This window comes from Nematostella vectensis, chromosome 2 (assembly GCF_932526225.1).
Source record: "Nematostella vectensis chromosome 2, jaNemVect1.1, whole genome shotgun sequence".
NCBI lineage: Eukaryota > Metazoa > Cnidaria > Anthozoa > Actiniaria > Edwardsiidae > Nematostella > Nematostella vectensis.
This window is the reverse complement of record NC_064035.1, coordinates 7,287,134-7,302,013: the sequence shown is the minus strand read 5'-3', so window position 1 is coordinate 7,302,013 and position 14,880 is coordinate 7,287,134. Positions and strand designations below refer to the sequence as shown.

Sequence of the window (14,880 nt, the reverse complement as noted above, 5' to 3'; positions counted from 1 at the left end):
TTTTGTTAGATTAGTTGTTAGACACACCCTTTAAAGGAATTTGGGTCTCTTTTAATGTTTCAGCAACAACAGAATGTAAGAACTTTGTTTAATTAAAATCTTACTTAAGTAATTGTCTTTCAATTTTTGAAAATTGAAAAAAGGAAGTTTAGCGGCATTGTCAATATCAACGCCAGTATCAATATCATTTCGGATATTCATTTTTGGTCAGTTACATGGTTGTCATATTTGTATATGATTCTTTATAAATTTCACGACCGATTACATTTTGGTACATAAGATAAGTAATCTATCAAAACAAGTGGAATAACAATCCTTTACATTAGTGTGATGTAATCTGTTTGTCTTTTTCTTCTCTTCCCGCTGCCGACGCATTTTATCACCGACGCAAGACAAAGGAAATAATGTAACTCGTCGCATGAGAAATAAAAAATGCTTTTTCCATACATGTTTATTTGCAAGCTCTGCACTATAAATAAGACGCACAAATCTGTTTAACAAACGCTCTCATCGCAAACTGACGAAGAAACTCTGGAATGTATAGAAGGTAAGGGCTGTAAGATTCGCCCTAACATTTATCAACCAGTCTGTCCCTTACTATCCTCTACTCTCGAACATATCAATGGTATATTTGCAAAAAAACGATCCACTAGGTCAACTAAAGGCTGATGCTATCTAAACGATATTTGTGAAAAATGTTTTTTTTGTTGCTTATTAACTTGGCCGACGATGCCAATGGATGCCAAATAGCGGCGTGTGTAGCAGTGTTCAAATGTCTTTCTTGTTTAACTTTTTCGACTTGTCTATACGTTATTGTTTTATGTTTAGTTCATTCGCAAGAAAACGAAATCGTCCGGTTCCATAATAGCCCATGTCTTTTTAAATTTTGCAGCCTGTAGTGTTAAAGATGCGAGCCTGTTACATTGGTTTGGCTTTGTGTGCTGTGATGGTGTGTTGTGATGCATCGTGTGAGATGGCGAACTGGCGGAGCAGCTTTGACAAGAAAGGCTTCTCAACTTGTGGATCCGTTACTCAGTACATGAACGGACTCTACAGAAACAAACCTTCAGGATATCAGGGGATATTTCTGATCGAGCAAGCGCGTTGTTGTGCCAGGCCGAGGCCTTACTGGAACCAAGCCACGTCCTGTATCATGGCTGACTGGTGGAGTAGTTTTGACAGGTGAGAGACTGGATGTTTTTGCAGTTGTTTTGACTTATAAATGACGCGTGTAAATGTATGTCTTACTTTGAGAGAGAACTAAAAATAAGAATAAAGTATTGCACGCAAGTGGGACGAAAGAAGGGGGAGGATTAAGACGGCGAATATAGAAGAATATTAAGGCTGAAGTGATATCCGAAGCTAGTTTTATCTAGTTATAGGTATATACCTATAGATATGGCTAAATTAAGTTTTCAGGTCACGGTACGTCAAATGCGATGTAAGACCGATTTTTTTTTTTTTTCGGGTCGAAAGACCGAAAAATTTGCAAAGGGGACATTAAAACTCGCAGTTTAATTAAGAAAATTCAAGTTATTAGAAATGTGTTTATGTTGGGCATTTGGAATACGCTCCTTGCGCGTTCCCTAGAGGTTCACCCATGCCTATATATTTAGCTAATTACATTCGTCTTTCACTTACCAGTTTGCATAACGCGTCGTTTTTTTTTTCCGGGGTTGTTTTTCCCCAGTCTTCTGCTAGTTGTTATACATGAACATGTTTGTATATTTTACATTACATCTATACTTGTAATATCGTCTCCAATAAACTGGTACGCGTCACTCCTCACACCTTGTGTGTTGTTTATGTAGAATATACAACATAAACATTTTCTGTACGAAGGATCGCAGAGACTAAGCACAGAATTATTGTTTCTTACTATGACACAAGAAGGAGGAAGGGGAGGGGGGGGGGGGGGGAGAGGGAGTCTTCAGTTTTCACGGTGTATTTCTTTATCATTCAGGAACAATCGTTGGAACACATGTCCGAATGGTTACTTCCTCCGTGGATTGTACCGAAACGACGGCCAGAGCCTGGATAACATCGAGGTCGGCAAGTGTTGTAAGCCCGCCAACCACCCTCACTGGTACGGACACTGTTATGATCAAGACGTGCGGGCCAGCTTCGACAAGGAGGGCACCAGCAAGTGTAGGGATGGCTACTTCATGACTGGATTATACAGAGGCAATTGCGATGAGATCTATTGCATTGAAATGTTCAAGTGTTGTAAAATGGTTCCAAGTAAGTTGTGAGCTTAAAAATGCGATTTGCACTATGGAATCACCTGACTCTTTGAGTAAAAACCCGCGCGCGTTTCTGCTTTTGGCGGCACAATAACAACAGCAAAACGTAAAAAGCCAGGACGTTAATTGTCAGAAGGCCTTTATTGTCAAAAGATTTCATTTTTTCGTTGCTTTCTGAGTTGGCAATGGCAGCTATTTCTGTGTTTATTTTGAGTTAGTTTGCAACTCAAAATGTCACGTGTTTTCTTAGTGCAAGTGTGCTGGAAAAGGCCTGGTTCCGTAGCCTTATTAGGGCTCGCGGAGCTCCGCGAAAAAAAAAATAGAAGCACGCGAGGCTTTTGAAAAGGAGTTCTCCAAAGGATGACTATTTGAAATAATGTAAAAATCGGGGGACAAACCTTGGGGACGGTGTTTCCTTGCACGAACCTAAGGACCTTACATAATGAAAGTATACCCCTGAGTGCTTATATGAACATTGAAGCTAAGTTTTGGCGTCTAATTATCACAATTCACATCACACACAGTTAGTTGCTGAATGGCAAATGGTGCTAAAAGGCCGGCCGCTCTGCAAGGATATCCAATAGATTTTTTGTAAGATTACAGATAAGAAATTACTTTCGAAGTAATTTATCCATATTCTCCAAAATATAACATTATCCATTATACCTTTTTAATAGAAGAACTGCGCTGTCTTTGCAATAATATGCACGGACGTTTTTTTTTTAATTGTTGAATTAGTTGATGGTTTACTCCCATTTTTAGCACCCCCAAAGATGCAATCCTTGGATGATGTCAAGACCCGTGTTATGGATGAGACCATGGCAGAGTTGGCATTACTTGCTCACTATCTTGGCTACGGATGGTGCGCGAGCTGCCGCGCCCAGTCCGTAGGAGAGGACTTTAGACGAAACGGGGACAGCTGGGAAGCGGACAGGAAAGGCCCGTGCAATGGCTACATGAATCATCACAGGCTCAAGATGCACTACAGAGACTTCAAGTTTGGCGTCAAGAACATAGTCTACGGCAAACCAGTTATTCAGACATTGAAACCTCAGTCGTACATATCTGGAAGCGAAAGAAATAATGAGGATCATGAAGTAACACGTACGGTTTCTGAGCAAGTGGAAAGCACGCGTACCGTCACCCACACGACAACCAGCTCGTGGAAAAAGACACATGGAGTCGGTATCGAGTTAAGCTACACCCCTCCCGATGCAACAGGAGGGGTGGGAGTAAAAGCGTCGTACAATTTTAACTACGAGAAGTCGTCGACCCAGACGGACAGCACTGCAAATACGCAGAAATACACGAGCACAGTCACATCGACAAAGACGCTCAAACCCTTCACAGCTGCTCAGTACCGTATTCTGCTGACAAAGACGAGAACCACCGTACCGTACACAGCGACTATTATTGTGCACTTCTCTGCAGAGTTGGACGGATTCCTGAGGTGGGGAGGAGGAAAAGACGGAGACTCTACCAATTACCATTACGAGTAAGTCGTGACTACCATTACCAGTAAGTCGCAACTGCCACTACCAGTAAATTATAACCACTATTACCAGTATGACTACAATCGCCACTAGTATTTCTAATGCGAAACTTTCTCTTTCTCAAGGCACCGCGGCTCAAATAGAAGACCAACCTTCAAGTACAAATTTGGCGACTCGTCAACTCCGTTCTACAGCGCCCTTAAGAAACAAAGTGACCGAAGTATGCGACCATGGGAATGGCATGAGATGAAAGCGAGATATTCCCATGCACAAACCCTGATCAATGCTCTTACCGACGAGAGCAAGTATGAATTTACCTTGACTGGGCAATTTGAGGACGTGATTGGCCACCATGTAGATATACATTGGAGTACCACATCGCTAAAAGTACCGCGTGGACTCGAGAGAACCCTTGCTGAGACGCATTTCCCAAAGATCAAACGCACTTCCTCCAAACGTGTCTTCCCTAAGCCACCAGAAGAGCGTCTCTCGATGTCGAAACCTCACATTCTCCCGCTGCTTCTTAATATCAATTACGATGACCCTGATAACAACGTACATGGGAACATGACCGATCCACCGAGAGTGTTTCCCACGCCTCCAAAAGTGGACATCTCCATAAAAGAACCACAAAAAATCCCGCATGTTCCCAACGTGGAAGACGAAAGCGAACTTAACAAGTGAGAAGTACACGCAAACGACAATAATGACTTGACGCCAACTTGATGTGTAAGGGATGAATATGAAAGGGCAGCCTTTAAAAATAAAACGAGCATTTAAAAACAGAAGTGAATTTGTAATATTTCTAGTTTTACTTTTTGCACCCTCTAACTCCCTAACTCGATCAGTTTATGGTTTCCCTCGAGGGTTCGAGTTCCCCTGTATAATGATTGCTAGACTCCTACCCCGAAAGTTCGAGTTAACGGAGTTCCCCTGTACAATGATTGCTAAACTCCTACCTCGAGGGTTCGAGTTAATGGAGTTCCACTGTATAATGATTGCTAGACTTACCTCGAGGGTTTGAGTTTACGAAGTTCCACCGTATAATGAAAAGCTAGATTTTTACCTCGAGGGTTTGTGTTAATGGAGTTTCGCTGTATAATGATTGCTAGATTCCTACCTCGAGGGTTTGAGTTTACGAAGTTCCACTGTATAATGATAACAAGACTCCTACCTCGAAGACTTTCCAAAAGGATCAGTAGTACTTCTTTTGAAGTGGCATATTCTATGATATCACATACAGATAGAGCACCACAAGCCCCTCCCAGTTGGAGTAAGGCATTTCTTATTGCTGGTTAGGGGTGGGGCACCGGGTGCATGTGCCCCCCCCCCAATGTTGTCAAAAATTAACAGAAGGTAGGCATGTGTAGATTGTGCTAGTAAATTTGGGAAAAGTTGCTGAAAATATCCAAAAAAAAAAAAATGCCACCAGAAATTAATTAATTATACGTTGAATAAAAAGAGTTTCGGTACACTTCGCGTGTGGAGTACCTACCCCGATAAATATAGCCGCTGTCCAGATTTCGTGGGCACACGTAAAACGAGTGAGGACTGTCCAGGACCATTTAGGAGCCGTTTTAATAAAATCTACTTTGATAAAATTATTTTTTAGATGAAACAACCAACCTTTTGATGGTTTGGGTCGATTTTATACCAATTTGTTGCTCAAAAGTTGCCAAGGAAGGCAAAAGCTTCCCTAGGTTGCTGGCCCTACGAAAAGTTGCTCAAACGCCAAAAGTTGCTTAAAAGTTGCTGAGCACAATCTACATATCCCTACAGAGCATTCATTGACTATTCAACCCTATTCTCCACTCAAACACACAATATTTTAGGATAACACCCTTCCCATCTTCCACTCCAACACACAATATTTTAGGATAACACCCTTACCATCTCCCACTTCACACACAATATTTTAGGATAACACCCTTCCCATCTCCCACTCCAACACACAATATTTTAGGATAACACCCTTCCCATCTCCCACTTCACACACAATATTTTAGGATAACACCCTCCCATCTACCACTCCAACACAATATTTTAGGATAACACCCTTCCCATCTCCCACTCCAACACACAATATTTTAGGATAACACCCTTCCCATCTCCCACTTCACACACAATATTTTAGGATAACACCCTTCCCATCTCCCACTTCCCACACAATATTTTAGGATAAAACCCTTCCCATCTCCCACTCCAACACACAATATTTTAAGATAACACCCTTCCCATTCTCCACTCCAACACACAATATTTTAGGATAACACCCTTCCCATCTCCCACTGCAACACACAATATTTTAGGATAACACCCTTCCCGTCTCCCACTTCACACACAATATTTAGGGATAACACCCTTCCCATCTCCCACTTCACACACAATATTTTAAGATAACACCCTTCCCATTCTCCACTCCAACACACAATATTTTAGGATAACACCCTTCCCATCTCCCACTCCAACACACAATATTTTAGGATAACACCCTTCCTATCTCCCACTTCACACACAATATTTTAGGATAACACCCTTCCCATTTCCCACTTCACACACAATATTTTAGGATAACACCCTTCCCATCTCCCACTCCAACACACAATATTTTAGGATAACACCCTTCCCATTCTCCACTCCAACACACAATATTTTAGGATAACACCCTTACCATCTCCCACTCAAACACACAATATTTTAGGATAACACCCTTCCCATCTCCCACTTCACACACAATATTTTAGGATAACACCCTTCCCATCTCCCACTCCAACACACAATATTTTGGGATAACACCCTTCCCATCTCCCAATTCACACACAATATTTTAGGATAACACCCTTCCCATCTCCCACTCCAACACAATATTTTAGGATAACACCCTTCCCATCTCCCACTCCAACACACAATATTTTAGGATAACACCCTTCCCATCTCCCACTTCACACACAATATTTTAGGATAACACCCTTCCCATCTCCCACTTCACACACAATATTTTAGGATAACACCCTTCCCATCTCCCACTTCACACACAATATTTTAGGATAACACCCTTCCCATCACCCACACACAATATTTTAGGATAACACCCCTCCCATTCTCCACTCCAACACACAATATTTTAGGATAACACCCTCCCCATCTCCCACTCCAACACACAATATTTTAGGATAACACCCTTCCTATCTCCCACTTCACACACAATATTTTAGGATAACACCCTTCCCATCTCCCACTTCACACACAATATTTTAGGATAACACCCTTCCCATCTCCCACTGCAACACACAATATTTTAGGATAACACCCTTCCCATCTCCCAATGCAACACACAATATTTTAGGATGACACCCTTCCCATCTCCCACCCAAACACACAATATTTTAGGATAACACCCTTCCCATCTCCCACTTCACACACAATATTTTAGGATAACACCCTTCCCATCTCCCACTCCAACACAATATTTTAGGATAACACCCTTCCCATCTCCCACTCCAACACACAATATTTTAGGATAACACCCTTCCCATCTCCCACTTCACACACAATATTTTAGGATAACACCCTTCCCATCTCCCACTTCACACACAATATTTTAGGATAACACCCTTCCCATCTCCCACTTCACACACAATATTTTAGGATAACACCCTTCCCATCACCCACACACAATATTTTAGGATAACACCCCTCCCATTCTCCACTCCAACACACAATATTTTAGGATAACACCCTCCCCATCTCCCACTCCAACACACAATATTTTAGGATAACACCCTTCCTATCTCCCACTTCACACACAATATTTTAGGATAACACCCTTCCCATCTCCCACTTCACACACAATATTTTAGGATAACACCCTTCCCATCTCCCACTGCAACACACAATATTTTAGGATAACACCCTTCCCATCTCCCAATGCAACACACAATATTTTAGGATGACACCCTTCCCATCTCCCACCCAAACACACAATATTTTAGGATAACACCCTTCCCATCTCCCACTTCACACACAATATTTTAGGATAACACCCTTCCCATCTCCCACACACAATATTTTAGGATAACACCCTTCTTATCTCCCACACAATATTTTAGGATAACACCCTTCCCATCTCCCACTTCACACACACAATATTTTAGGATAACACCCTTCCCATCTCCCACTGCAACACACAATATTTTAGAATAACACCCTTCCCATCTCCCACTTCACACACAAGGTTTTAGGAATGCCCCTCCCTCACACCTCATAGTACTTTTCTTAAAAGTACTATTTACTTAAGAGAACTATTTTGCTTTTGTATTAACATTTTGTCCCACAAACCACCAATGCATAGAAGATACAGAAGAAAGTGTACCAAAAATATACCCAAAAATAATTGGTATGGTTCAAACTGTACACTTTACTGCAATATACCAAAAATGTTTTTTCAGATCCTTTCTGCCAAAGAGCTCTCATGCTTTGATGGTTTTCTCTGTGTTTAAAACAATTACACACTGTAAACAAGTTCTACTGTATAAAAAGATTCAGTTTTCATATGCTGGAGTTGTCTTTTATACTACACTAATACGACAAAAACAACAGTTGAATAGGTAAATATTTAGAAAACAATTAACCCCTTCTATACTAATCATTCTTTGTTCAGTACATATATTGAAATATGTAGTGTCATGTCAATCATTCTTTAAAAGATGATCTGAAACTTGGTGATCACCAGTCTTCGGGTTCCTCAAACACTTTCTTCTTCTTTGCTACAGGTTCTTCAGGCTCATCTATTTCCCCATCCTCTAGCTCCTGTGTAGAGAGTCTTGTTTTAGACTTCTTCTCACCTTCCTCATCTGCATTGTCTTCTTTCTCACTAGTATGCTGTCTCTTAACACCTTGTACTACACCTTGTGGGCTTGTCTGGCCGTCGTCATGGATTTCATTCGACCTAGACATGACATCGCCATGGTACTCAGCATAGCTAGTGATTGTATATGGAGCATCATACACATCGAGCGCATCAAGCACAGCCTTGCTTTTATTCCTTACTGCAAGAGACACATAGGCAGAGACATCATTCAGCCAAGAAACATAGACAAATCCAAATGGGCTGAATAAATCCAAGATATCAACATATTTCCAGGAACTTGGGAATGTCAAGAAGAACACATGATCCCTTGCAGGCTTGAGATCTGGTCCTGCCAAGTTGAGGTAGGGGATGTCCTCCATTCGCATCATAAAGATCTTGTTGATAAAAGGGGTAACAAGGGCTGAGTCGGGAGAAATGTGCACCTTGGGAGGGTCTTGGAAACTCCCCAGGTAATTAGCCATGGATACAAATGACAGTCCTGTTATATAGGCATCATATGCAGCCTCATGTAGGTTTTCAGAGCCTTCCTCATACAAACTGAATTGCTGATCCGTAAAAACTTCTGGCCTTCTAAATGGACTTACAGTCAAATGTTTCACTAAATCTCCAAGCACAGTAGATGGAAGGTGGTTTTTGAATGGCTGAGTTGTTGCCATGACTTTAGTGTCAAGAACTCTGGGCAGCAGAGATTGGACGGTGGCCTTGAAGTCATCCAGATCAGCCGGCAAAGGGCAGAAGAACTGGTCAACAATATGAAGCAGGTCAAGAAGCATATTATGACCAACAACAAGTTTTCCAGAATCTGATATCATCTTCATAACAGCAGAAAAACCAACAGCACTCTCAATCAGCTCATCCTCTTTTGCCATTTTTTCCTCTTCAAACGTTTTCTTCTCATTATCATCAACTTTAGTTGCCACTATGAAGCATTCTTTCTTCTCATTCATGTTCTTCTCCAGATGTATACCTGATCTAAACCGATGTTTCACAGTTTGGTATATAAGCTTTCTGAGATAGCCATTGCATGGTGGAAGTGAAGTCCTTTTTCCATCTGGGTCTTTCACCATTTCTTCAATCTTACTGCATGCCCCACTGACAAATTCCTGGTGCTCTGGTGGGACTATAACTGGGGTCTTGTATACATTCTTGGTTGAACTCCCAGTTGGCGAGTGTACTGGCGGAGATGTGAATGGACCAAAGCTGTGCTCAGCCTGGCGTTCTTGAAAGTTGTCCCGTAGTTTTTGCTCATCGTATGGCCTTAGGTACGAGATGCCTTGGGTTATCCACTTTTGAAAGTCAAAATTATGACCAGAGAGAAAATCGAGACTTGAGCTTTGGCAAAGGAACCTCACATCAGGAGTAGATCTGTGGATTTGCCTAGGGAAAATGTAGAAGTTGAACGGTTTTGCTATATATTTATTCAGATTTTCATTCCAAATAAAGGCACACAGTCCAAACTGAACGATAATGAAATCATGAGAAGTGTTCTTGAGCTTCGTGTAGCGTTCTTGCGGAGAGTCAAGCGCATTTTGCTGCTTCCAATGTGAATTTAGTCCCGAGAATTCAGCATCAACTGCTAAAAAGGATGCCTCTTCAATAGCTTCGGACACAATTGGCAGGCATTGTGAAAAGTTGGAACGCAATATTTCCATTACTAGACGTGGTAGAAGCGTATCTTTCTGAATATATGGTTTCACATGCTATTTTTTGCGTTCTTAAACGTCAAGAATCCATGCAACATACTCGACCAAGACCGGAACTTTCCCGCCAACGCGCATGCACAATTGGTTGCGAGAATTATCGCTGGCGCAGGACCTCACTGCCACAGGTATCCTTGCAACTATCAAACGCAATTATTATTTTCGGTTTGCATCTCAGAATATATTAATACTAGAAGTTTCTAATAGAAAGTGAATGCTCGGGGGACGGCACGAATATGTTTCAGTAAAGGAGTTCTCGAAAAAGACCGCTGATAAGCATGAAATCAAAATACAAATCGGCCGACTGGGAAGCCTGTGGTATGGACACGAAAAATCGCATCCACTTTATGAAACTCGCGCATGCGCTAAAAAGACCGCTGATCTGCATGAAATCAAAATACAAATCAACCGAATGGGAGGCCTGTGGTGTGGACACGAAAAATCATATGCGGTACCAAGATTAGAATTGCTCTCCTGTCGCTGCGCTCCCTCCGAGCAAAAACATTAAACAACTGCATATAATCCACACAATAATAATTAACTTAAAATGCGACCGTTCGATGTAAATTGGTCAAATGCAAAATTAAGTAAAATAATTGATCAAATTTATCATTATTTAATCTACCGGAAAAAATCATCGATCACTTTTCATTCAAGGTTGATCACGGAATATTTACCCGACGTTGACGACTGCTCAAACAACACGCCATCTGAAATGGCCAATGCTTGTATCCATATAGTCGCTCAAACCAAGAGACCATCATGGTCTCTTGCTCAAACTTAACTTCACTCCATAAATCAATCCATTTTTTTTTTTAAAAAGGCCAAGCGCTTCCAGGTAAATAACTATCAAGTTCGACATGATCTTAGCATGTTCTTAGAATATGGTAGCCCGGACGTCTTAAAAAAATGTGTGTAGTGTAAAGGAAAGAGATTTGATTTAGAAGGTATTTTCACCTAAAGCTTAATAGACGGTACAGTTCAAGTCGTTTGGCGTAAGAACAGAGTCTTTGTCTTTTGTCTTAATCTCAGTCTCTCTTTTTTTACCCTTAAAAATGCCTTCAATTATAGCAAGGCCGGAGCTAAAAGATTGATTTCAGGGGGGCATGCCTAAGATATTTATTTTATTTTCGGGGGCCAACACTATTTTTTCATGTGTCTCCAACTCCTCCCCTCTGTCCCCGTGCTAGCTACGGCCCTGAAAAGTACCGTGTTAACCAGAGCTTCCTCATCCCGTCGGATTTCCGAATAAACAAGCGAAAATAGAGGCTCTGGTACCCAGTGTATTCAAAAAGAATAAATTTAATTTTCTTGGAATGCAACTGTCGGTGCCTTGAATAGGGTTATATCTGTCGTATATGTGAACCTGAATGTGAAAAGGTTATTTCCCTGTCCACTTCAAAATATTCGATTCTCACGCCTCTCTTGCAATAATCGTCAATCAGATTTTCAGTCATACCCTTAGTTCCATATAAAAAAATACCATGGTTATCGAAAAACGTATCACTTCAATATAAATATTTGTCCGCTAAATTACGTTCACATTTCCTTAGAAGTGACAGGACATTTGACAACAATCTCAATCTACGGACTACTGGCATGCCTTTCAGCACGATTTCCAAATGTCGCAAGAAGATGCAGCCGGCTAAATCAATAATATGTCATAGATGCTGTAGTAAACCATCACTACTAAATACTCAAGCTTTGGCCAATAGTCCTAGAGCGTGCAGTACATCACGCACGGGATACGCCCAGGGCACAATTGGTTAGGTCGGTATATAACCCCAGGAAGCGCTATAAGTCTCACTCGTAGTGAGATACTACAGTGATAATACCAGTCTCCATTCCTTGACTCTGAGGGTGTACTTTAAGTAAGAAGATGGGACTTCCACCAATTGAATGCCCGTTTGATATCCCAAAGCCATTCAGGCATGTATATTACACATTTTTAAAAAAAATAGTTTAGTTTTGGTAATTTTGCTTATATCCAACCGTTATGTGATTTATATAACAGGTAAGCGTGTTACTGATTCTTTAATCAAGAGAATTCTTGTCATTCGCCCGGTCCCCATCTAGCAAACTGGGCGGTTTTTTTCTTTAAATTTGCATGTGTGGTTTGATATCATAAGATTAATCAAGTTTTATTCCATTTATTATTATATTTTTCTATACCAATACTGAACAATTTTTTTTCCTATACCGCCGCTACACGTCTCTCCAATATATACTAACTAATATACCTGTCTTGTGTTGAGCCGGACCTCTTTGATAAATTTTCTAACTGCGATCCTTTGCCAATTTTTTTTCTTAATAGATGGAACGAATCGTTCAAAGTGTTCTACCAAAACCTTGACGATGAGCACAGAGGGCTTTTTGATGTTGTCTTTGATGTGGACGCGAAACGTGGCGATGCTGGGGCGGTTAGCAAGGCAGCCTCGGTGAGTAAAAAGGGAGGTCACGTAGTGTCTTGGGCTTTTTGTATCCTATAACCCATTGTCATAGCATTGCATAAGAGTAGACACGAGGAAGTTTCTTCTGCGAGCCTGCGAGGCCGCACGTAAGCTACATCAACTGCCCTGCTTTATAAGGTTTACCGGCGATATGTCTGGATTACTGGAAGTTTTTACCTTTGAATTTCGTAAAGGGTTGTCCATGACTCTGTCCATGTTGTCTAAGCGTAGAGGTGGCAAGTGTAGACTGTTTAAGTGTGGGCGGAGAATTTGTTGACAGGGGCTTTTGTCTCCTTGTTTTTATACCAAGAGTAAAGGTTAAAGACTGCGTAAACACTCAACCATTACTTCAAATAGAACACACCAATCGCAACTAGATTGGGTCGTTATTTACTTGTCGTGTCTAGACATCTCCTAACCAACAGCTAGACTAGATTGAGATTATTGTTTACTTGCTGGCTGCAGCAATATTTCGTGTGTTTTATACATAGAAAGGATTGATTATTTGAGAAGCGTAACTTTTTTCGACTGGTTATGCAACAGAACTTGTGAAATAACTTTTTTTCTCCTTTTTCTATTTTGTTTGTTTGTTTCTCAGTTTTCTTTCTTTCATTCTTTCGTTCGTTCTTTTATCTAGTCTAAAAATTGTATGTATTTGTAGGCATTCAAGGGTCACTTCACGACCGAGGAGGCAGAGATGAAGAAGGGAGTGGACGCCGGCAAGCTGGACGGAGCACACTACAAGGGACACTGCACGGCTCATAACAAATTCCTGGAATTGTTTGGCTCTTTTGGTAACAACCTTGGCGATGATGAGATCAACTATTCCATGAAGTGGCTCGTAAACCACATTAAGAGCACAGACTTCCACTACAAGGGCAAGCTTATCCAATAGTACCGCTCATTGTACTTGTGCTTTCTTTCAGCGTCAAACATGACAGTAGCTTGTAGTAATACTTGATGAGTCTGTAACCTGTTTTCAGTAGTAAATGCGAGCATTATAGTCTGCGACTTTAATTTCTTTGGCCTCTTTCCTTCTCTTGTTGGGTTTAGCAAAGCTCCTAATAATAAGGGACTGCTCGTTAAATATCCTGAGTGGAGAAGGAAGATATGGAGTGGGGGGGGAGGGGGGGAATTTGGAATTTTTTGTTAGTGTGCGATTTCAGTAATATTGCGTAGAGTAGTTGTGTGCATGACCCTTCACTGTAATTCAGACTTTTGTCTGCGAGAGTGTCGTAATAAACTATTATTATTATTTATTATTATTATTATTAATGACCATGGCCGGGCTCATAGGGAAGGGGAGGGGGCAGTGACCGGGCTCATAGGGAAAGGGGAGGAGGCAGTGGCCGGGCTCACGGGGGAGGGAAGGGGGCAATGACCGACCAGGCTCATTTGGGAGGGGAGAGGGCAGTCGCCAGGCTCACGGGGGAAGAAGGGGTAGTGACCGGGCTCATGGGGGAGGAGAGGGGGCAGCGACCGGGCTAATTTGGGAGTGGAGGGGTCAGTGGCCGGGAGCATGGGGGAAGAAGGGGAAGGGGGGGGGGGTAGTGGCCGGGCTCATGGGAGAGGAGAGGGGGCAGTGACCAGGCTAATGGGGGCGGGGGCAGTAGCCGGACTCATACTGGAGGGGGGCAGTGGCCGGGCTCATATTCTAAAACTCTAAAAATTTGTTTTTAATTTCCTTGCCCGCTCTTCCATAGCGTACCCGTATTTGCCCCCTTTTGTGTTTATAAATTAAAGTTTTATCATTGCTCGGAGGGAGAGCGCAGCAGGTTTAAATTTCCCAGTCGACTGATTTGTATTTTGATTTCACGCTGGTCAGCGGTCTTTTTAGCGCATGCGCGAGTTTCACTTATAGTCCATTTTTCGTGTCCACACCACAGGCTTCCCAGTCGGCTGATTTGTATTTTGATTTCATGCTGACCAGCGGTCTTTATCGAGAACCCCTGTACCATGAAACATTCTCGTCCCGTCCTCCGACCTCCAAGTTAATATTGAAATTCCGACAAATACGATGATACAAGACCTCGGCTTTTTTATAAATTACGGGAGCCCTGTGTCTTTTTTACACAAATGACGTCATTACGCAACCCCGACCCCCCACCCCCTTTCACTTATAGT

The 14,880-nt window shown here is 41.8% G+C and overlaps 3 protein-coding genes across 3 annotated transcripts; 2 read left to right on the top strand and 1 right to left on the bottom strand.

The window, feature by feature from the left end:
- The first annotated feature begins 884 nt into the window (after positions 1-884).
- On the top strand, positions 885-4,420 carry LOC5514381. Its single transcript, XM_048720465.1, has 4 exons — positions 885-1,182; positions 1,964-2,241; positions 3,006-3,738; positions 3,862-4,420. The coding sequence occupies exons 1-4, from the start codon at positions 908-910 to the stop codon at positions 4,418-4,420; spliced, it is 1,845 nt and encodes a 614-aa protein (XP_048576422.1). The 5' UTR covers positions 885-907.
- Positions 4,421-8,261: 3,841 nt separating this feature from the next.
- On the bottom strand, positions 8,262-10,390 carry LOC5514382 (poly(A)-specific ribonuclease PARN). The gene has a single exon (XM_001634527.3). The coding sequence runs from the start codon at positions 10,256-10,258 to the stop codon at positions 8,462-8,464; it is 1,797 nt and encodes a 598-aa protein (XP_001634577.2). The 5' UTR covers positions 10,259-10,390; the 3' UTR covers positions 8,262-8,461.
- Positions 10,391-12,081: 1,691 nt separating this feature from the next.
- Positions 12,082-13,759, top strand: LOC5501226 (hemerythrin-like protein). Its single transcript, XM_032369564.2, has 3 exons — positions 12,082-12,235; positions 12,621-12,744; positions 13,418-13,759. The coding sequence occupies exons 1-3, from the start codon at positions 12,186-12,188 to the stop codon at positions 13,649-13,651; spliced, it is 408 nt and encodes a 135-aa protein (XP_032225455.1). The 5' UTR covers positions 12,082-12,185; the 3' UTR covers positions 13,652-13,759.
- The last annotated feature ends 1,121 nt before the right edge of the window (positions 13,760-14,880 follow it).